This window comes from Eretmochelys imbricata, chromosome 1, assembly GCF_965152235.1.
Source record: "Eretmochelys imbricata isolate rEreImb1 chromosome 1, rEreImb1.hap1, whole genome shotgun sequence".
In the NCBI taxonomy this organism is placed as follows: domain Eukaryota; kingdom Metazoa; phylum Chordata; order Testudines; family Cheloniidae; genus Eretmochelys; species Eretmochelys imbricata.
The window spans coordinates 142,426,916-142,451,200 of record NC_135572.1 but is presented as its reverse complement, the minus strand read 5'-3'; the positions used below and the strand labels follow the sequence as shown (position 1 = coordinate 142,451,200).

Below are 24,285 nucleotides of genomic sequence, written 5' to 3'. Positions count from 1 at the left end.
AAACAATGCAGGAAACAAATGAACGAAGAAGTTACATTGGGCTAAGATCTGGCATGTGAAATTTCATACAAGATCATTCTGGGTTTGGCAAAGTTAAAGGACGGGAATCATGCTTATGCCAGTAAGAAGTATTCCTCAAACTACAGAGGGACTGGTATCTCCATAATAAATCTTTAATGTTGAGAAGTCAATTAAAATTATATTTTTAAACACACACACACTTCCTTACTTAACAGTTCATCATCAGTGAAGACGCTGTCAAGCAGCTACATGTAGTTATCAAATCACCTCCTAGTCTTCTGCAAACTAGTGATGAAGGTTTATGTTTTCTTATCAGTTCTTCAGACAGTGCATCTTAACTTTTCAAACCCTTTGTTTTAGAGAATTATTTTTCAAAACAGAATTTGTATTTGAAAACTGACCATAAATAATATTGCTTTTATTGTATTGCCCTGAGTGCACATGGTAAGACTTCTAAATGCAGTCATAACAACAACACTATACAGGAACTATCAACTCCATGATCTATCTGATTAAGACTCTTTTATATAAATCAAAACAAAATGTCCTATAGCTACAAACTTATATTCATGTTTGTTCACCATCACAAAACATTTCGTTCACATTTCTCTTCCGCTATACTACGTATCTCTGTTTAGGTTTATTATAGTACAAATTCACTTGCATTTCTTCAGAAATTTAATCTCTCACACTGTTAATTTCTGCTCATTTTCCAAATTTATCTTATATATGTTGATACTTTAGATAAAAACCCAACTGAGGCAGAGATAACTAATTATACTCCAAAGATTCATCTGTCTTGTCTATTGAGGCTGTAAGCTCTTTAACACAGTTATGTGCTTGTACATTGCCTAGCACAGTGGCACTCCAAGCAAGGTTTAGGCCTTGAATTCTACTATAATGCGAATAATTAAACTAATAATAATATGCAATTTGCTCAATTCTTCACTTTTACATCAAGGCATACAGGCTTAGAATACTATTCTTAATACACTTTTGCTACATTTGAATGATGAGGTAAAATGGCATACAGATTTACATTAAAAAAATACTTAGAAAAGTACTTACTATGAAAAGCTTAGGGCCATAAGTTAAAGATGCACATTTTGACTATTTAAAGATTTCTGTCTTTCTTTTGGATGTCTTCCCTCATTGGCACAGGTGGGGGAGGGGAAATAATGATGGTAAAAACAACAAAACCTGTTGCTCTTATAGAACCATCACCTGCTCTCATTTAAAAAAAATAAAATAATCAGGAGCACAAGCTAGTGCCTGACATCAATAAATTTTAGAACTATTTTATATTAGCAGTGGAGTCTATGTCAATGAAGTCTCTACGCAAAATAGAACACAGTTATAGCAAGGAGTGTGAATACAGATATATCAAATTTCCACCAGAATATCATTTTGCACAGCTGTAAAAAATACCTTTAAAACAGTGGGCAAACTCACAACCCTCTTTCCCCCATCACTGGGCTGTATTAAAAAGAAAAGTTGTACATGTTAAGCTTGAAAAAACTTGCCCAAGTAATAATTCCCAAGTCTGATCATAATTTAAATTTGGAAATGCATCACCATCAATGTGGGTTTCTAAGCAAAACTATGCATTTATTTTCAAGCAACAGAAAAAGACATAATTGCATACTATGGAAAATATTATGGTTCCACAATCCAAAATAAAAACCAACCACTGAAGAATTACCAGAGATTAAACAAGTTCGGAAATCTGTTTTTACAACTGAAAGACATGAATGACTGAACTCCATTGCAACAGGAGTTACCCTAATCATACCACAATACTGCAGTAATGGGTCTAAAGGAGTCTTCTATAACCATCAGAAAACAAGTACCTGAGGAAACTAAACGATAACAGAAAGCTGTGAAGCTTAGCAGCAGGTGTTTGAGCTAAAATTTTACCCGTTAATTGCTTTTCTACATCTTCATATGATAGTTTGTGAGTGATGAATTGCAGTTCCTTCTCAAATTGACACACAGCAGCACCAATCACCATCAATTATTTCTATATTTTGAGCAGGGCCCCAGCCTACTCATTCTGCCTGCAAATGCTCTGTGCCATTTGTAGGGCCCTACCAAATTCATGGCCATGAGAAACGTTTCACGAACTATGAACTCTGGTCTCCCACTGTGAAATCTGCTCTTTTGTGTGCTTTAACCACATACTACACAGATTTCACAGGGGAGACCAGCTTTACTCAAATTGGGGATCCTCATCCAAAAGGGAGTTCTAGGGAAGTCGCAAGGTTATTTTAGGGGGACCGTGGTTTTGCCACCCTTACTTCTGCGCTGCCTTCAGAGCTGGGTGACCGAAGAGCAGCAGCTGCTGGCTGGAAAGTGGCAGCTGCTGGCCAGGCGCTCAGCTCTGAAAGCTGCACCCCACCAGCAGCAGTGCAGAAGTAAGAGTGACAATACCCTACCATGCCACCCTTACTTCTGCGCCGTTGCCTTCAGAGCTGGGTGGCCAGAGAGTGGCGGCTGCTGACTGAGGGCCCAGCTCTGCAAGCAGCAGTGCAGAAGTAAGGGCAGCACTGTATGGCATCGTCACCCTTACTTCTGCACTGCTGCTGGCGGCAGCTCTGCCTTCACAGCTGGGCTCCAAGCCAACAGTCGCCACTCTACAGCTGCCTGGCTCTGAAAGCAGCACCACCACCAGCCTTATGACGCCTCCCGGCACACAACTCCTTTCTGGGTCAGGACCCCTACAATTACAACACTGTGAAATTTCAGATTGAAATAGCTGAAATCATGAAATTAATTATTTTTAAAATCCTATAACCACAAAATTGCCCAAAATGGACCTTGAATTTGGTAGAGCCCTAGCCATTTGATGCCATGAGGAGAAAAGCTTGAATAAAAACACTTTGGACTAGCTTGAACAAAGTTGCTTAACTACCAAAACAAAACAAAAAAGCCCACTTCAAAAACACAAACCTAAGAAAAACTAGGGGAACATTTGCTAATAGGCTAAAGCACTTCACGCCGCAGCATAGATAAGTAGAACGGCTGGCTGTTCCAAACTGGTGTACAGATATAGCGTTAACCCTAGTATATCTGCTCTGTCAGCACACCAGTTTAAAGCTGCTGGGATCCAAGCCTCAGTTCCAATAGCAGTTTCTTAGCCCTTTAAAATAGATGGGTGGATCATAGCTTCTTACACTGGCACTACTGCCCTGATGTCTTTGAGCACATCTGAGATCAAGGTCACTGCATGTCTTTTAAAAACACACAAGGTAGAGGAAGGACCATATGGCCACCTGGCATAATTCCCTCAACCATTGTTTCTCCCTTTTCACCACAGCCAGCTGCTGCAATCCACGTGGAGGAAGTATACATATTCATTGACCAGAATTGCTTTGCTGCTATGTAGATTCACTTGAACTCTCTAGCAAAGACAACTGACAGTCCCATTGTGTGTTCCACCCACTAAGTGATAAAAGTGGTTCTGACCGGCAGAAATCTTTACCCCTTATAGTAGATGTAAAAAAAGGGATACCATTTCCCCTAGAGGACAAAAAACCAGAAATGCCTGAGAAATTATTTCGTTTAGGTGAAAAATAAGCATTACCCAAACCACAAAGAATAGGACTACTCTACAGAACACAGGAGTAGATATTACTGCAAATATTTCTGCTTGAGGCAAAGGAAAAAATAGGAACAGAACTAGGACAGGAATATATAGAACCTCAATGACGGTGATTTATTGAGCTGCTGCCTCCCACCTGGAGGAGGCAGCAAGAGCACTAGACATCTGGTTTTCGACTGGAACACCCGGTCGAAAAGGGACCCTGGTGGCTCCAGTCAGCACTACTGACCGAGCCGCTGAAAGTCCAGTCAGTGGCGTAGTGTGGCTAAGGCAGGCTCCCTGCCTGCCTTGGCTCCCTGCAACCCCCGGAAGTGGGTGGCATGTCCAGCTCCTAGGCACCGGGGCAGCCCTGGGGACTCTCTGCGCTGCCCCTGCCCCGAGCGCCAGCTCCAGAGCTCCCATTGGTCAGGAACCGCGGCCCCTGCGCCTAGGAGACGGCCATGCCGGCTGCTTCCGGGAGTCTCCTGAGGTAAACACCACCCAGCCAGAGCCTGCATCCCGAACCGCTGCCCAACCCTGAACCCCTTCCCGCATCCTAAACCCCTCATTTCTGGCCCCACTCCAGAGCCCACACCCCCTGCCAGAGCCCTCACCCCCTCCTCCACCCCATCCCCAGACCCAGCCCGGTGAAAGTGAGTGAGGGTGGGGGAGAGCACGCGATGAAAGGAGGGGGGATGGAGTGAGCAGGGGTAGGGTCTCAGGGAAGGGGCCTCACGGCAGGTAGCAGGGCAGGGATGTTTGGTTTTGTGCAATTAGAAAGTTAACAACCCTAAGCAGCAGCAGTAGCAGCTGAGTGAATAACAGAAGTAGAAGATTTGTTTTCCCTCTGGCAAATATTTGTCATTACACCTAAAACATTTTTAAAGACAAGGATAATTATGGATCTTTTAAAAAATGCTTTTAGTTTAAATAATCAAGACAGCCTTTTGAAAATATAACTGCTAAAGTCTACAAGATAACTGCACTACATCCTAAATAATAAATTACATATTTAGGAATGTAACTTCTTGATTATGCCTGACATTTCTCGATGATATGAATAAAATTTACAAGGATGAATTATTTTACCCATTCTCTGAATGAGTCAGTGTCTTGTGAAAAACATTCTGTGTGATTGTATAATTAAAGACTGTATAATGATACAAATGCACAGGGAGGGCCAAATTAAGGTTTCATGCAACCTTAATTCTGGCATTTTCCAACTTCTAAGTGCTTGATTTTTCAGCCCTAATAATGTTCTTTAAAAAATTATCTTAAAAGAAGACAAATAAAAACATTCCATCATGTGGAATATTGACACCAAATGGTACATCATCAAGGTCTGAATATTTCGACACACAAAACTCTACCATTTGAAGTAACAGAGTAAATGGTAGCTGTAGTTGACTGTTATCCTCTATCGGGAGCACACAACAGGGGAGAGAAGAGATACATACTTTGCTACTGGAATTCAGTTATTTGCTGACAGCAGAGGAATGTGAAGACTCAGGATTTCTGAGTTCAGTTCCAGGTTCTAGAGGGTAGTATGTGCTCTAGTGGTTATTGACCCTTCTGCCCCTCTGCCCCTAGCCTCACTCATCCTCTACTTCTATCCAAACCCCCACCATACCTCACCACCAGCTCCTGCTCACTCTGCTCTGATTGACTCCCAAGCTCCTGGCCCCCTCCTGTTGTAGCTTGTGGAACCCTCTCTTCCCTTGTCCCCCCACCCCATCACATTTCTCACCTCTCTACATTCCAGTGTAGCTGCCTCCTCCTTTTCAACCTCACTGAATGGGTGCTAGACAGGAATAATTGAGAGCACAGAAAAGTCAGTCTGCCTGCTCTTAGTTCCTGCGCCCAGGGCCACAGAGGACCCAATCAGCCAGGAGAAGCAATTACAGGAAAAGTCCTGGTCAGCCCCTGTTGCTCGCTGAAGATGGAGCATGCTCAATACAAACAGATTCTCTGGAGGAGAATTTAGTCGCCAAACTGAACAAGTCTCTACTGAGCTTATGCAAACTGAGATTTTCAGAGACTTAAAACTTGGCCAAATTTGGGTCAGTTTTTGCAAAGACAGCGCCCTGACACCAGGGCAACCACCTTGCCAAATTTCAAGTCTGCTGCAAAGCAAGGAGGTATTTGATGAAACGGTTGCAAAATTTGTGTGTGTGTGTGTTTTAACATAGGCCAGGGGTTCCCAAACTTGGTTCGCGACTTGTTCAGGATAAGCCCTTGGTGCGCTGCATAGTGCTTTGTTTACCTGAGCGTCCACTCTCAACACCCAGTGGCCGCAGTTCACCATTCCCAGCCAGTGGGAGCTGTGGGAAACGGCATGGGCCCGGCCACCGCTTCCCGCAGCGCCACTGGCCAGGAACAGCGAACCATGGCCACTGGGAGCTGTGAGTGGCCATACTTGCGGACGCTCAGGTAAACAAAGCATCTCGTGGCCCACCAGGGGTTTACCCTGAACAAGCAACAAACCAAGTTTGGGAACCCCTGACATAGGAAAACAATATTTTTCCCAAGCTTCGTTCTCAGAAATAGCTGAACCATTTTAGCTGAAGCAAAAAACAAAACAAAAAAAGCCTGAGGCAAACAGCCGGCATTGAAAATTTCACCCCAACCGGTTAGATATTTGCAAAGTTATAAACATATAAACAACTGAAAACAGGCTCTTATAATGGGAAGTGTTGGGCATCCTTAACCACAGACATTGCTACCAGCTCCATCGAGAATATATATTTCTCAGTGCCACCTCTCCCAGGGTCTTTCAATGCCAACACAAAGTTTAAGAAGCGTATCATCCTTCCTTCTCATTGAAGAAGCACTGCCAAGCAGGTTAATCTACAGTGTTCAAATTATGCTGTTTTATAAGTGTACACTGTGTGCTCCTCACACCATCTTCATAAATACAAAACAATAAGATGACTAGCTTTGTTTCAATAATTATTTATTCCAAATGATTTATTTAATTACTGAGAGATACAAGACGGTCCAATCTTTTATTGGCCCAACTTCTGTTGACGGAAGAGACAAGCTTTGGAGCTTCACAGAGCTCTTCTGCAGGTAACCAGAGTGCCACAGAATGACACAGCTAAATACAAGGTGGAACAGATTGTTAAGCATAAAGGGTAAACACATGTTACAAGAAACCACTTAAAATGAAGTGGGCAATTAACACCTCTTCAGTCTCAAGACAAAAAGGGGTTACTAGGTTACAAATTGTTGTAATGAACCATAAAACCAGTCTCTACTGAGACCATGGTTTTTAGTGTCTAGCAGAAGTTATGAAGTTTCCAGGCTTGTCTTTTGAAAGTGAGGTACAGGTTTCCTCTGAGGACAAGGACTAAGAGGTCAGATATGAAGTTATCACATTTTGAAAAGTACTTGCCCGTAGGGCTAGACAATAAGACAGAAAATATCATATTGCCTCTCTATAAATCCATGGTACGCCCACATCTTGAATACTGCGTGCAGATGTGGTCTCCCCATCTCAAAAAAAAAGATATATTGGAATTGGAAAAGGTTCAGAAAAGGGCAACAAAAATTACTAGGAGTATGGAACGGCTTCCGTATGAGGAGAGATTAATAAGACTTGGACTTTTCAGCTTGGAAAAGAGACGACTAAGGAGGATATGATTGAGGTCTATAAAATCATGATGGCTGTGAAGAAAGTAAATAAGGAAGTATTATTTACTCCTCCTCATAAGACAAGATCTAGGGGTCACCAAATGAAATTAATAGACAGCAGGTTTAGAACAAAACAAAAGGAAGTATTTCTTCACAGTCAACCTAGGGAACTCTTTGCCAGAGAATGTTCTGAAGGCCAAAACTATAACAGCGTTAAAAAAAGAACGAGATAAGTTCTTGGAGGATAAGCCCATCAATGGCTATTAGCCAGGATGGGCAGAGATGGTGTCCTTAGCCTCTGTTTGCCAAAAGTTCGGAATGAGCAACAGAGAATGGATCGCTTGATGATTACCTGTTCTGTTTGTTCCCTCTGGGGCACCGGGCATTGGTGTCGGAAGACAGGATACTAGGCTAGATGGACCTTTGGTTTGACCCAGTATGGCCGTTCTTATGTTCTTATGACATCATTTTTGGTCTGAGTTCGTTGTAGAGCATGATTGCTTGGTTCCACCCACATAGCTGTAGTTGGAGCATTTGATGCACTGCTTGAGGTACACCACACGTTGTGATAGGCCATGAATCTTGAAAGGTGTGTTGTAGAGGGTATTTATTATTGTAGCAATGGAAACGCATCTGCAAGTTTTGCATCTCTTGTTTTGGTAGGGTCTGGTCCTGCTTTGCATTGGTGTGTCCAGGTCTGTGGGGAGCTTGCTTCTGATGATAAGCTTGGTGAGTTTGGGGGCGGGGGTTGTTTGAAGGCCAGAAGAGGAGGTTTGGAAAAGATTTCTTTCAGAATGTGGTCCCCACCAAGCATGGGTTATAACTGTTTGATGATACTCCATATGATACTCCTTATGCTTAGCAGTCTGTCCCAACTTGTAATTTAGCTGTGACACTCTGGATACCTTTTACAGACCTGAAGAAGAGCTCTGTGAAGCTCCAAACCTTGTCTCTTCCACCAACAGAAGTTGGTCCAATAAAAGATATTACTTTGCCCATCTTTTGTCTCTCTTCAGATCAACACAGCTACAACAACACTTCTCTTATTACTAACATTTGCTATGAGATTTTGCTGACTGAAAAACAAACTATGCCGAAGTGATTGAAATGTTTATCAATACTATCCTGCTAAAGGAAGTGCTAAAAAGGGAAAGCAATTCTGCACAACTCCTTGAAGTTTGAGAGTCTCACATAAATGATGATCTTGGTCCCAGCAATCCCATCTGTGCTTTTCAGATAGCGACTTCTGTATCACTGCACTATCTTCTGGGACATCAGAAATACAAATTCTCCTTATGACACTGAAGATTTTCACTAATAAAGCATGTATACAATTATTTTGTTAGTCCAATTCAATCAGAGACCATAAAACAAAGCAATAATTATGTATTTTTCTGTATGTTCTCTAAAATAGATCACTGTGGTCCTAGTTAGACAATTGCTCTCATTCCTCTAGAATTTCATATGTCAGAATACCATTGTATGGTAGTAAACATCACACCCAGATCTCAGACTAATATCTTAAAAGAAGCAGTAAAACCACTGGCATTGCCATGAATGTGACACCAGTTTAAATCTTGTTATTCCATAATGGACATCTTTAAACACCAATTCCTCTGAATGGGTGTGCACCTTTTTAAACTCTCATAAGCAGCCACCAAAGTTAAACAAATAAAAATTAAGATCCACAACACAGACTGTAAACCCCTTAATTTCACATGGAGGGGGAGGCAAAGGCAGTTTTGTGCACAGGCCTACAGAAAGGGAAATCAGGTAACATCACAGTGCCATCCTCCTCCCTCCTACATGGGTTTGAGGCACATGTGTGAGGAAGGATGGAGGCTGGGTGGACCAGGAGAAAACTGAATAAGCCAAAGGCAAAAGGGAATAATCATCCCCAACAGGTCCCTTCAAAGACTCCCCATAAAAGGTAATTCAGCTTTGAGGTGTGTTATCTTTTCCCCAGAACTTCCTCTCAGGAGTCCTGGTGCCACATGGAGCTATAAAAAGAAAAGGAGGACTTGTGGCACCTTAGAGACTAACAAATTTATTTGATCATAAGCTTTTGTGAGCTACAGCTCACTTCATCGGATGGGGCTATAAGGAGTTCCTAGTGACATAGCTCCAGTGGCAACACCAGAAAAAAGCCCATGCATGAACACAGCCCCTCCAACTGGATGCCTGGCCTCCCACAGCTCCCTGGGAATCCATCAAGTTTGGTCACCGTTTCCATGGCCTTATTCCCACGGGGAAGAAGGCCTGAGAGAAACATGTGCATGGGATATCTCTGCAAATGGATCCTCTCCTCACTGACAGGTTTCAGAGTAACAGCCGTGTTAGTCTGTATTCGCAAAAAGAAATGGAGTACTTGTTGCACCTTAGAGACTAACCAATTTATTTGAGCATGAGCTTTCGTGAGCTACAGCTCACTTCATCAGATGCATACTGTGGAAACTGCAGCAGACTTTATATATACACAGAGAATATGAAACAATACCTCCTCCCACCCCACTGTCCTGCTGGTAATAGCTTATCTAAAGTAATCGTCAGGTTAGGCCATTTCCAGCACAAATCCAGGTTTTCTCACCCTCCACCCCCCACACAAATTCACTCTCCTGCTGGTGATAGCCCATCCAAAGTGACAACTCTTTACACAATGTGCATGATAATGAAGTTAGGCCATTTCCTGCACAAATCCAGGTTCTCTCACTCCCTCACCCCCCTCCAAAAACCCACCCCCATACACACACAGACAAAAAACTTCAAATCCAGACTCCAGCGAGAAACTGCTGAATTGGAATTCATTTGCAAATTGGATACTATTAATTTAGGCTTAAATAGAGACTGGGAGTGGCTAAGTCATTATGCAAGGTAGCCTATTTCCTCTTGTTTTTTCCTACCCCCCCCCCCCCCGATGTTCTGGTTTAACTTGGATTTAAACTTGGAGAGTGGTCAGTTTGGACGAGCTATTACCAGCAGGAGAGTGAGTCTGTGTGTGTATGGGGGTGGGTTTTTGGAGGGGGGTGAGGGAGTGAGAGAACCTGGATTTGTGCAGGAAATGGCCTAACTTCATTATCATGCACATTGTGTAAAGAGTTGTCACTTTGGATGGGCTATCACCAGCAGGAGAGTGAATTGGGGTGGAGGGTGAGAAAACCTGGATTTGTGCTGGAAATGGCCTAACCTGACGATTACTTTAGATAAGCTATTACCAGCAGGACAGTGGGGTGGGAAGAGGTATTGTTTCATATTCTCTGTGTATATATAAAGTCTGCTGCAGTTTCCACAGTATGCATCTGATGAAGTGAGCTGTAGCTCACGAAAGCTCATGCTCAAATAAATTGGTTCTAAGGTGCCACAAGTACTCCATTTCTTTCTCCTCACTGAGGTTTTCATCTCTTGAGGCTGCTACCCATGGTTTCTCTGTTTTTGTCATTTTGTGGGAAGGGGGGGGGGATCATTTGTGCCTCTAGTATTTGTGCCTCTAGTGAACTGTCCAACTACACCTTAAAAAACCAATAAGAACCTTCAAAGTGACCTGTGTGAGCTATTGGAGATATCCTTTTACTTCCTCATTTTATTGACCAGTTATGGACTTTTGATTCTGTTGTTTAATTCAGGCCAAAGATGGGAAAGGAACAGCCATATGAATGTAACTGTAGCTTATGAAGGCCAATGATAAAAGGGATAAGTAATTTTACTCCTATGAACAAGAAAATATTGCCAATAAATCTTAACTTTAGTACATATGATCTTCCGTTCCTAAATGGAATCTTCTCTCAGTAGTACAGGGATGATTAAGTTTAATGTTCACCATTAATGACAAATGTAATTTTGAGATCTAACTACTGATAAAAGGCAGGGGAAAGGATTTCTACCTAAGAAATGGTTTCAGAAGACGAGATTAAGACAAAAAGTATATTCTTAAGAGGAATAATTCATGGATAAAGTAGTTCTATTCTTCCATGCATTTGCACAGAAATGTTTCATGTTAGTGATAACTAATTTCATAATGGGTGCACATCAATATTTTTTCCGGCAAATCACACTGATGCCTTGTCTGTAGTAATCCTCAAGGTACACAATTTTGAATGCACCGAATATAACCAAGTTCTAGTCCCAGCCATAGCAATTTAAGCAACTGACATTAAGTAAGTTTCTAAGCATGCCGTATCTGCTACTTTCCCCATGACCTATGCAAAGCTCAAAGTAAAAAATATCTATTATTTCCTTTTTTTAGAGGGGGTTTCCTCTCCCCACCACCACATTCTCCATCAATAGATTGCACGTCAAGGATGGTTTCATTAAGTGACCGATCTTCAGCTGGTGTAAATCAGTGAAGCTATGCTAATTTATACCATCCGAAGGTCTGACTCACAGTTTTTAAAATGCTGTCAAGAAACAGCCTCCAAAATCCCAATCCACAGAACTTTTAAACATAAAAACATAAGAATGGCTATACCAGGTCAGACCAACAGTCTAGTGGCCAGTACCAGAGCTTCAGAGGGAATGAACAGAACAGGGCAATTATCAAGTGATCCACCCCATATTGTCTACACCCAGCTTCTGGCAGTCAGAGGTTTAGGGACATGCAGAGCATAGGGTTGCATCCATGATCATATTGGCCAATAGCCATTGAGGAACCCTTCCACCATGAATGTATCTAATTCTTTTTTGATTCCAGTTATACTTTTGGCCTTTAAACCTAGTGCCTAATAATATCTTTGAGTGATCCCTAATTCTTGTGCTATGTGAAGATTCAAACACCACTTCCTTATTCACTTTCTTCACACCAGTCATGATTTTACAGACCTCTATCATATCCGCACCCCCGGTCATCTTTTTTGTAAGATGAACAGTCCTAGCCTTTTAAATCTCTCCTTACATGGAAGTTGTTGGGCTCTTACCATTCACCAGGCTCCAGCTGTTAGTCCCTGTGGGCCTGGGGAGGGACAGGACTCTCTCTTCCCCTGCATGAGCCGCTTCCGGGGCTGGGTCAGACCCACCTCTGGGAACCTGGGAACAGGAACAGGAAGCTCTGCGGCTGCCACCCTGACTTCTGTGCTGCTTTCAGAGCTAGGCTCCTAGCCAGAAACTGTGGAGCATCCTGCCGCAGCTTCCAGCTGGGCTCTGAAGGCAGCACACCCATGGAGCTTCCTGAAACTGTGGGGGTTCCCAAAGATGGGTCTGACCCAGCCCCGGAAGCGGCCCCTGGAGGGTAAGAGGAAGTGCCGCCCCTCTCCAGCCCAGCCAGGACTAGCAGCTGGAGCCCGGTGCATGGTAGGAGCCCGCCTCCACTACAATAGCCAGATTTCATGGGGGAGATCAGATTTCATGGTCCATGATGTGTTTCTCATGACCATAAATTTGATAGGGCCCAAACCATAATTAATGGTTTCATACTGCCTTTCAAGGGTATACAGACATAAATGAGGCAAAGTCTGCAAACTTCTGGAACTGCACTCAGTCTAAGCAGTCTGTCATAAATGTAGGAGTTGACCTACATTAGTTAGGAGTGTTAATCAGGTCCTGGGACTAATATAATTATTTGGGAAATAGGTTAAAAGGGTTGACTGCTATAAATCCATTGGAAAGGAGACCTGGGTGAATTGGCACATAAGTAACTGACCAAACTGTGTCTTGTGCTGTAGTTTTGGATTGTTTTACCTCTTTTGCATTATCAACACCGGTGTTGATAACCAGTTGGCACAAAGCGAAGCCCTATTCTGAGAAACTCAATCAAAAATCTAAACAACGTGCTTAAGTGTAAGTATTGTTTTCTATTGTGGTTGTGTGATTTGAGTCTGAAAAATGTAAATGGTTATATCAACCAATTTTCTAGTTTGTGCTAGCCAAATCATAACTCAATGCTATTTTTGTCGTCTGATATCCTTATACTATTAGCTGCTACTGTTAATGATATTTAATAAACTCAGTAAAACTAAATTCAACTTGAATCCTTTTCTTTAGCTAAGCAATTGAAATTAAAAGAACCCTAGAAAAGGGGGTATAGGTAATCAATTAAGCACTTGCTTAAATAAGGTTAGTTTTATACCCTATCTTTCTTAAATACCTATACATAACATTGATCACTAATGTCTAAACCAGGGGTAGGCAACCTATGGCACGCGTGCCAAAGGCGACATGTGAGCTGATTTTCAGTGGCATTCACACTGCCCAGGTCCTGGCCACCAGTCCGGGGGGCTCTGCATTTTAATTTAATTTTAAATGAAGCTTATTAAACATTTTAAAAACCTTATTTACTTTAATATATAACTAAACTATTGTTGTATGTAAAGACTTATAGAAAGAGACATTCTAAAAACGTTAAAATGTATTACTGGCACACGAAACCTTAAATTAGAGTGAATAAATGAAGACTCGGCACACTACTTCTGAAAGGTTGCCGACCCCTGGTCTAGACAATAGCACAAACTAAGCATGATGTTTAACCTTCACTACAAATTCCTCATATCCTGTGCATGTAATCCAACTCCATTATATTATTTTATGTGCGTGGTAATTATAAATATATGGTGCACCCATTTCTCAAAATGTAAATGAGAGTAACTGGGCATGAGGAAACAAGCTTATACTAGCTATAACAAATAACGCTCACTCAGTGTAACTAAACGCTTTTATGAAAAAAAAGTTACAATCTGTCTTGTTTACACTAGTGTGCAGCCACTCCAAACACACTAAGTTCAATTTTGTTTCTTCTGAGTTAATAAACATTTGTTTTCTTTATATTTTCATTGAACTTTATATTATAGCAAATAACCTACTTTACATCCCTCTGAACATCTGCAGCAGTTCTCAGAAGAGTCCCGTGTGTGTGTCTCTCTCTCCACACACACACACACACGCGCGCGTGTGTGTACACATACAAAATCTTAAATATGTTCAGACCCCAGGGCTAGGTTCTCCTATTGCACTCAAGCTCTGTGTGTCACTGTCAACAGTGGTACAACTTTATAGAATGTTCTTAGAGGAAAGCGTGTTCAAAACCCAAACCTCTATCTTATTTCTTGTCTTATTGTATTTCCCTCTTTTTTTTAATTTGAGTCCCATCCCCGCTCCAAACTCCCACCAAAGAAATGACAATACAACCTAGAGACATGTCACATGGAAAAACAACTTTGGCAGATGCACAGGACTACAAAGCCCCCTGAAGACCACTTGAATCTTTCAGCTTGGATTCGCTCCACTGGGATTAGGCTTCCCTACAGATGCTTCTGAAGCTCTGAAAGCTAGCTCATATTAAAAACCCCAGTAATTTGGAAAATCAAGAACATTTTAGTGGAATCACACTCTATCTTCTCATTCTATAATCCCATGCCCAGTAGGAGCATCTATCCCACATCTGAGAATGCAGACAACCTTCTTAGTGAGCGTTATACCATTCATGTCTTTAATCAGATGTCAGGAAGCATACATATTATGAAAGGAGACTCAAGGAGCTTGGCTTGTTCAGCCTAACTAAAAGAAGGTTGAAGGGAGATATGATTGCTCTCTATAAATATATCAGAGGGATAAATACTGGAGAGGGAGAGGAATTATTCAAGCTCAGTACCAATGTGGACACAAGAACAAATGGATATAAACTGGCCACCAGGAAGTTTAGACTTGAAATTAGACGAAGGTTTCTAACCATCAGAGGAGTGAAGTTTTGGAATAGCCTTCCAAGGAAAGCAGTGGGGGCAAAAGACCTATCTGGTTTTAAGATTAAACTCAATAAGTTTATGGAGGAGATGATATGACAGGATAACATGATTTTGGTAATTAATTGATCTTTAAATATTCATGGTAAATAGGCCTAATGGCCTGTGATGGGATGTTAGATGGGGTGGGATCTGAGTTACCCAGGAAAGAATTTTCTGTAGTATCTGGCTAGTGAATCTTGCCCATATGCTCAGGGTTTAGCTGATCGCCATATTTGGGGTAGGGAAGGAATTTTCCTCTAGGGCAATTTGGAAGAGGCCCTGGAGGTTTTTCGCCTTCCTCTGTAGCATGGGGCACGGGTCACTTGCTGGAGGATTCTCTGCTCCTTGAAGTCTTTAAACCACGATTTGAGGACTTCAGTAGCTCAGACATAGGTGAGGTTTTTCGCAGGAGTGGGTGGGTGAGATCCTGCGTTGTGCAGGAGGTCAGACTAGATGATCATAATGGTCCCTTCTGACCTTAGTATCTATGAATCTATTCACACATTAGATAATTATTCAACAGTTAATCCTTTTTACTGTAAAATAAAAGCAGCTATGTTTTAACAAACTGGAATAATCATCCAACATGTAATCTATAATACTCTAAGGGAGTGCATGAAAGGGACACTGGAAACTGACTTGATTAATATCAGGACCTTTTGTTTTTAAAAGGCAACCAGAATCCAATTATTGCACTCTCATACAACAATTTCACATTACAATTTGAATAGAAACTAGCCTTTGAGAAGGGGAGTTGATCTAGGATGATTTTTTTCTTAAGGCTGATGTGCAAGCCTCTCAGCCTCAAATCTGTGACACCATTTTATTAAATTAAAAGCCTCTTTCTAATCAGCAGCTGAGCATGATGGCATGCACTACTTCCTATTTTACAATATATAAGCAATTTAGCATTTAATGTGAAGAATTTGTTTAACTATTTATTCAGCAATCTCTCAAATAATATATATTTCCTGTTTTTCTTTCCTCCCCTCCTTCCCAGGAAGTTTACCAATGCGCAGAGCAAGTCAACTGCTTCCAAGATAAGCTCCTGGTGGCCAATTCGTGTGACTCCCAGATCCTCCAGTTCTTGGTGAGTAATACGTAGTAGCTGGTCCCCACTAATCTTCTCTCTTTCAAAGTTCTTAATATACTGCTGCAGGCAATCATCAAGACCTACAAGAAGAGAGGGAAAGGGGAAAAAGTTAATAACATTCTGGACTCCACAAATAAAAAGTCAAACTAAAATGGACTAAATAAACAAAAGCCCATGAAGGATAAGCAAAATGTTTAAGCATTAAAAAAAAAAAAAAATCAAAGGATCTAATTCTGTGCTGCACAGAGAGGAGAGAAGGTGGCTTTATGCCCCTTTGCATGCTCCAGATTATGGGCTGCTCCTGGGGCCAAAACAGCAGCCCTGGTTCCTCCATTTATGGCAGCCCTGAATCCCTGTAGTGCTATGTGTTATGCATGTGAATCTGATACATCTCTTATGCCAGGTCTTCCAAGGACAGCAGCCTAGGGTCACTTATGGCAAACCTATGCTGCTGAAAATCTCCCCTGGCCAGCTGCAGTGTGTTAATAGCTGCCAGACATTAATAGAACAATATATGGCGGTTGGAATAGGGGAAAGAATCTGTCCCAAAGAGTGAGCAAGGCTATGTAGAACTCAAGGTTTAAGACTTAGTTGGAGTCTAGCTTACTACATATTTTTGCCTGCACCAAAAACCACCACATTACTTGACATAATTTGTTATAGGTTTTCGGGGAGTTTTTTGGACTGGTAGTCTTTGTTGGAGAGGCCCAGAACTGGTAGAACTTATGGGGAACCTTGTGTAACCCATACACCTCCCGGGTGTGGTGTTCTGTCTCCTCTAGTGGCACTGAGACCTTTTAGAGATTAATGAGTCTGCTCTACAGCCTTACCTAAGGGCCATGTGGCTTTTAGCTCATGCAGGAGAGGCTCATGCATTTAGCTCCCAAGGTCCCAAGTTCGATCCCGCCCGTCAATGACTGGGGTCTGTCGGTGTTACGCTTGCAGAGCATGTGGCCACACTATGTCCATTGCTATTAGTCTCTGAATTGCATGAAGGCAATGAAGGACACTAGAATTTTATTAGGTGGTTATAAGGTGTCTTACAAGTTACTTATCCATCTAGAAATTCACCGTGTAAGATTTAATAAAATTCCTAGTTAAGTACATCATATATTTAGAGTTACCTGAAGTCATTTAGTAGCATTAATTAACAGAAAGCAATATCCATAACTAATTTGAAATGAACTACCTTTACTATAGAGACAAGGTGGGTGAGATAATATCTTTTATTGGACCAACTTCTGTTGGTGAGAGAGACAAGCTTTCAAGCCACACAGAGCTCTTCTTCAGGTCATACACCTCACCCACCTTGTCTCTCAAATATCCTGGGAACGACATGGCTGCAACTACAGTGCATACCTTTACTATAGACATTTTAACAAACAAACAAAATCACAACTCGTAACAGGAGTTTCCGCCATCCTCATCTTGATATAAAGGTAATAAGCAATCTGCTCTTTAAAAATTGTTAACGAAAGACAACACTTTTACTGAACAATCAGAAAGCATAAAAATCGAAGTAAGGCAGCATGTGAGTGCAAGAGCTCATATGTCTGCTGAATAGGAACTTCACAGGAGTCCCCAGGTTATTCAGAAAATTCTATGGGGTTTTGTTTTCATTTTGTATGATTTTCTTCTCTCGGAGAGCAACTAAAACACCACGCACACGGCCATAATCTCTTCATGCATCTTAAATCCACATACTTCAAACTACAAAAACAAACCGTACATAATCATACCATGTAAATAGGAAAACTCAGTCTTCCTGCTCTGATTTCTAGACAGCAAATCCCATTCACTTTACCACATGAAAGCAGTCTGGGCCTGTTTGAGGTTCTGAGCATAATTAGGTGCATATGCATTTAATTACCTCAGCTCAGAGAGGCTTTCAAGCTCTGAAATGGCCCTGCCAGGATTCAGTCCTCAATCCACTATGTGGCCTCACCCCAGCAGCACCACTGGGTCATGGCTGCCGGTTCCCATCCCAGGCAAAGCAAGAAGTCTGCATCCCAGCACAAGTACATTTACCTAGAATATGTTCTCTACAGCTGGGAAGTTGCCAGTCCAGCCTGACAGATTCTTCTGTGGAGGACATCACATGGCTTATTTGTATTACAGTACACTAGAAGCCCCAAACAAGATTAAGTCCCCATTGTTCTAGACACTGCACAAACACACAGTTCAACTCCAAGCTACCCTACAGTTTAACTCAAACTGCTGATCCAAGTTGCCGTGTCTTCACTGCTATTTTTTACCCAAGTTAGCCAAGGCAGGTTATAAGAACACGCTTTTCTCCTCCTCCCACAGCAGTATAAACAAACTCATAGAGGCAACACACCATCAACCTATCATTTTGTGCCCTCAGCGCTCCTTTTCCTCTTCTAATTGAGTAGCTGTCCACTTACTGAAAGACACATTCAGCAACATATTAAGAGAAAAATAAGCCTTTTAACAACAAATGGTGTTCTCTGACTCATTTTACACTAAATACTCCCTCCACCTTCTAATTTTTGAATTTATAGGCTTGGCTCTTGGAAAGCTAAAAATGTCCCCTACTCTCCAGTAAGAGAAAAGGCAATAGTCTGGTGTTCAATAATGAGAGCTGATGTAATAAAGTCCCTACCCTCTTATCTCTTGAATCAATCTTGAAAAAAGGGGAGAAGGGATTCTGGATTGGTTAAACTGGACCACTGAAGGCAAACGGTAGATCCAAACACTGTATGGTTTGGTTGCCATCAATAGATAAAAGGGATGATTTAAATAAAGTAGAAACACGCATGATCTGCCAGGCCAAAACAAAATGGCCTGTCATTTTGGATGTGTTACCACATTAGCCTGTCCATTTGCTATTTATTAAATATTAATTGTTGTTGTTGTTATTTTTATTATTAAAGGGAAAAACAAGATTGATGCTTTGGGTATCCAATCCTCATTAAAGAAAAAATGTATAAAAAAATGTAAGATTATAAACGAGGATACACACCCATGGCACTGTGTGTGCATGTGTGCGCACGCACGTGTGCACGCATGTTTAAGAGGATCCTGCTTCTTTCACAGAATATAGACACCATTACCTCCTCCAAAGATAAAATCCCTATTCTTAGTCCAGAAGTGTCAGTTCTATTTGTTCCCATCATTTGAATGGGAGGTCCTCAGTTCACCCAAGTGCTGCCATATCCTCCTGGGACTCTCACTACCGGTTACATTCAGTATAGAGACATGGGGAAGAAAGTCCAGCACTGTTATACGATACATAAATAGCAGTACTTTCTCCCTGTCGCTTCCCTTGCAAAAAAGGCCACCTTACATTCCTACATTCCAATTTGTGCATGTGCTGCCTCCCTTTGCTGTAAAGCTTAAAGTACAACTAAAGTTGAGAAAAGGATTGATCTGACTTTATTCAAAGATTAAGGACTCCCAAAAAGCATTTATTCAGACCCACACGTGCACCACTCCCCCAAACACATGAAAATAGTTTTCACTGAATTTTTCTGAATAATCCATATTCATATACTTTCCCAGAAAGCTGTTAGAGACCTTGTTAGGCTTTTGAAATTGGAGAATCTCATTTTCCAAGTTATTTCACATCTGAAATCTCTCATATAATGGCACATGTATTTTCTGAAAGGAACTAAATATAGTACTTCAAACGGTTGGCAGAACATTTTTTCCTGATGATACAACATGAATTATATATTTAAAAAAAGTGTTAAAACAGATTGCAGACATTTGATGTCTTTTCATAGTAGGCCAAAAAAATTAAATAAATAAAGCCAATAAGTACTTTTTTGATATTTCTTCATTCAACAATTCCCACATTGCTTACGTAGACTGTGGAAATAATCAAATGAAACACTGATGTAATCAGAAAAACTAGTTTCCTATCACTCCCAGCTAATAATACATATTAAGAATGAGTCATTATAGAGCCATTCAATAAACATATATTATATGTCAGTTCTAAAGAAAACTGCATTCAAATAGACTTTTTTTTTTTTTTTTTTTTGCTTCTTGTATATTTTTTAATTGTCGCTCAGGTATAGAAGAGACTCATGCAGACAGTCTGTAGGGGGAAAGAAATGCAGGCAACTGCCTGCCTCACCAAGTTCATAAAACCAAGAAAGAGCAAAGCCATAATTTAAAGGACATTTTGAGAATAGCCTGCCACAATAATGAATGAGCTGCATTACTTCCTATTATCCCAAATTAGAACATCCTTTCTAAATTGCTTATTTTTTTCATTCTATTTCTTACTTAAAGAGCAACCGAAAACCAGGGCCAGATTTATGGGCAAGCGACTGCCTGGCATGCTGGGATTGGGGGGTGCCAGGCTCAGGGTGCTGTTTTTGTTGTTAGCGGGAAAAGGGAAAATAGAATGTTTGAAGTAAAATGTTCCTAGTATTCCATATGTGGATTCATTATTCACTAACCTCCTAGAATATTCTGGTTCTTTATAGAATCTCATGGAACCTTCTAGACTTTCTGAGAACTACATTTTCTTTGAACCTCCTAGAATGTTGTCAGCCATGCCTTTGTGGGTATATAAGGGGTGGGGTGTCACCAGTCAGTTAGTGAGATATAAGAACAAAGTAAAGTAAGAGCCCAGTTGTGATACTGTGAACCTGGTTTGATTGTGTAATTGTGAAAGTGTACTTGTGTTTTAAGACTTGAAGAGGAGGTAATAACTAAAAAAGGACGTATTTAATGAGACTCCAGAGATATCTGTCAAACCCCTATCTATGCAACAATATAAAAGAAATACTGTTACTTCTTTTGCCATAATGTTTGATGACTTTCTAGGACTGTAGAACACAGACTTTTGCTCTCCCTATGACTGTCTGTTTTCTCCCGTAGAAATAATAAGATGCCCTCAAAGAAGCCTTCAGGAGCTCAGTATAGGAAACAAAAATATCTGAAATGAACAACATAAACTGGGCTTTAGACAGTAGCAATCATCCCACTGCAGAAGAAATTGAGGAGCTAAGCATACTAAGGAATTAGCAGATTTACCTGAAGATAAGGAATGGAAAAGTGAGGAAAGTGATGGAGAATCATTCAATTTTCCTGGTAGTATAAAGGGGAGTGATGATAAAGAAGAATGTAGCTCACATGAAAAGGAGAGAAACAAAGAAGAATCAGCCTCGTATGATGACAGAAACAGCAGTGAAAAAAATTGCAAACCACAAATCGATACATCAGATCCTGCTTTATAGCCAGTGATCTTAAACTCTGCTGATATTGATCATCATATGAATGGGCCAGGAAAAATTAAGGATATGACACCAGTAAATGAGCAGAAGAGACACTTCTCAGTTACACTACAAAAGAGTGCTCAAGAATGGTAAGAAACTAAATTGGCATTGGCTAGTTTACTTGAAATCAACTGACAAAGTGGTCTGTTCTTGTTGCAAAATATTTGAAAAGAATGCCAAATCGTTACTTGTGCTTTCTGGGTACAATCACTGGCATTACTTAACTGTTGCTCTGAAGCAACATGAAAAGCCTCCTGGCCATTTTATGGCCTACTCCAAATGGATGGAGGTTGAGTCCAGGCTCAAGCTGAGTAAATGCACAGATGCAGAAAATCAGTGCATTAGTAATGTAGAAACCCAGCATTGGAGAAACATGCTCAAGTGTCTGATCTCAATTACCCTCTTCCTTACAAAGAATAATTTGGTTTTCCGGAGCTCTTCGAATAAGTTGTTCACTGAACATAAAGGTAATTTCCTCAGTTTGGCAGAGCTCCTTGGGAAATACAATGATGTCATGTGTAAGCACCTACGTCGAGTAGTTCATAAAGAAGCTATGGACCATTACTGCAGCAAAACAAATCAAAACAAATTGAATGAGCTTATGCCTTGATAACATATTGATGAGGCTCGGCAAAACCAAGTACTAGACCGTAATTATAGACTGCACTCCCGACATCAGTCACAGTGAAAAGATGTCATTTATAGTAAGATTTGTTGACAAAGAGGATGGCTGTATCCAAGTAAAGGAACACTTCATCTGTTTTCAGTCTGTGGACAACTCTACAGGAAAAGACCTAACAGAACTGTTTATGAACATTTTGAATGAGAATAAAATAAAGCTTCAGGACTGCCATGGCCAAGGCTACGACAATGGCGCAAACATGAAGGGAAGAAACAGTGGTGTCCAAGCAAGGATCCTTGCGCTAAACTGAAGAGCTTTCTTTGTGCCTTGTGGCTGCCATTCCCTTAATGGTTGTGTCAGATGCAGCATCATCTTCTTTAGATTCATTATCTCTCTTTGGAGTTTTGCAAAGCATATATATCTTGTGTGACATTCTGTACCCGAAAACAACACCATGGCACCCCCAATATTTACCATGCTGAAATTATTATATGTTTTGTGCAAAGTATGCCTTGTAAGATATCATTCTAAAAGTCTTGAACTGTTGAACATTAATATCCTGTTGGATTGTATGTGCTGTCATTGTATCTGAAGTTATGAATATTGCCTATGTACCAGTATTTCAAATGTGTTTTCTCCTGGGGTAGTTTACATTCAATCCAGGGAGCACATTGTAGAAGAAACATTCAAGATAAGGGCCCATTAAGAAACACAATAGGCCATGGAAGCAGCTTATCCACACCGGATGGACTTTCCTGTGAACGTTCTAGCCACGATATGGGGAATGGTCCCTGCTGTGACTCATCGAAGCATGCAAGGGCATGTGACCAGCTCATGTAACACTGGACTCCATCTTGTGCCTGCACTTTTCCCACAAACTGTGCTGGGGACTTTGCTTGGAACAATGAAGCTATAAATGGGGGAAGGAACATCATAATTTGGCCCCACTCTCCCCACAACTGAACACCTGGAAACACCTTAGGAACAAAGACTGAACTGGGGATGTAGTCCCAGGCTGAAGGGATTTATAGCCTGTGTATGGAAGACTGGTGGACTGTTTGTACCATCAGGATGAGACTCTGATTCAAATCCTGTCTAGTGCATAGAACTTACATTGCAATTTTGTTTTATTTCTTAGATAACCAACTTTGATCTGTACACTATTACTTACAATCACTTAAAAATCTCTCTTTCTGTAGTTAATAAATCTGTTTTATATTTTTTACCTAAAACAGTGTGTTGTTTGAAGTGCAAAGGGAAATCCGCTCAAGAACAAGGGCTGGTGCGTTGTCCTCTCCACATTGAGGGAGGGGTGGACTGGGTAATAAATGTCCATTGGTCAGGCTTTTGGGGTCCAAGGCTGGACAGCTGGGGGGAAATGGCTGAAACCTCTCTATTGTTGGTTCATGAGTGGCTAGAAGAAGCATTCATGTAACTGCAAATGGGTGTATCCTTGCTCGTGTATGACTGTGTAAGTGAAAGACCTGGAGAGGACTGCAGCTTGTCACAGCCTCACAGTGTGAGAGGGGACCCAGATTGGTATGCCAGAGCGCTCAATGGTACCCCAGTTCCAGGCTGCACCCTGAGGAAGCCCATCACATCCTGTTTTCAGCATTAACTATCAGGTGAGGATCCTCACGGACAATGTTACAAAATCTGACCATGAAGCCACTAAGTGACACTTGCTGGGAGAGCCACATTGACAGCAGAAGGCCAGTGAGGTATCAAGTGACTGAGGTTTACGACGCCCTGATGGAACTGGCGCATTCAAGTGAAGCCAAGGCTGGAATCCCACATGAGGCGCAATGCATGGAAAACCAGATCTTCAAATTTCTGGTCTGAACTGTCGTTTGGCATGATATCCTGTTCCAAGTAAGTTCTGCAAGCAAGGTGTTACAAACTCAGTCAGTGGACATCACGACTGCTACAACTTTGATGAGAAGCTGCCTTGATTTCGTTGTGGCCCACAGAGACAACCACTTTGAAGATGCTATCACTGCTGCCAAGGAAATGGCAGAAAATGAGCCTGTCTTCAAGAAAACTCGTATTCACTGGAAGAAGAGAGTTTGGTTCCGAAAGCAGAGATGAGATGATGGGAAGCTCAGAAAAAAAATTCAAGAGGGTGGTTTTTTGCTCACTCATTGACATGGCCCGCGTGTCCATCAAAGAAAGGTTTGGATATATGAAGCACTACAAAAAGACCTGGGCAATTTTGTATGACCTTAGTAAGCTGCCGGCAAACAGGAAAACACTCTTGAGCAATTGTACAGACCTTCACCAGATGCTGACACATGGGGAATGTTCAGACATCATCAATGATAAAGATCTCTTTGTCGCATTGGACAATGTCCGTCACATTTTGCAATACGGGAAGCACTCTC

The 24,285-nt window shown here is 41.3% G+C and overlaps 1 protein-coding gene across 4 annotated transcripts in view; it reads right to left on the bottom strand.

Annotated features, from left to right (window-relative positions):
* Window positions 1-24,285, bottom strand: part of CNKSR2 (connector enhancer of kinase suppressor of Ras 2) — a 366,125-nt gene that overhangs the window by 294,317 nt on the left and 47,523 nt on the right. For all 4 annotated transcript variants that reach the window (XM_077807188.1, XM_077807189.1, XM_077807190.1 and 1 more), the window contains exon 2: window positions 15,947-16,110. In XM_077807188.1, the coding sequence (XP_077663314.1) occupies window positions 15,947-16,110 (164 nt within the window). The remainder of the gene's footprint in view (window positions 1-15,946; window positions 16,111-24,285) is intronic.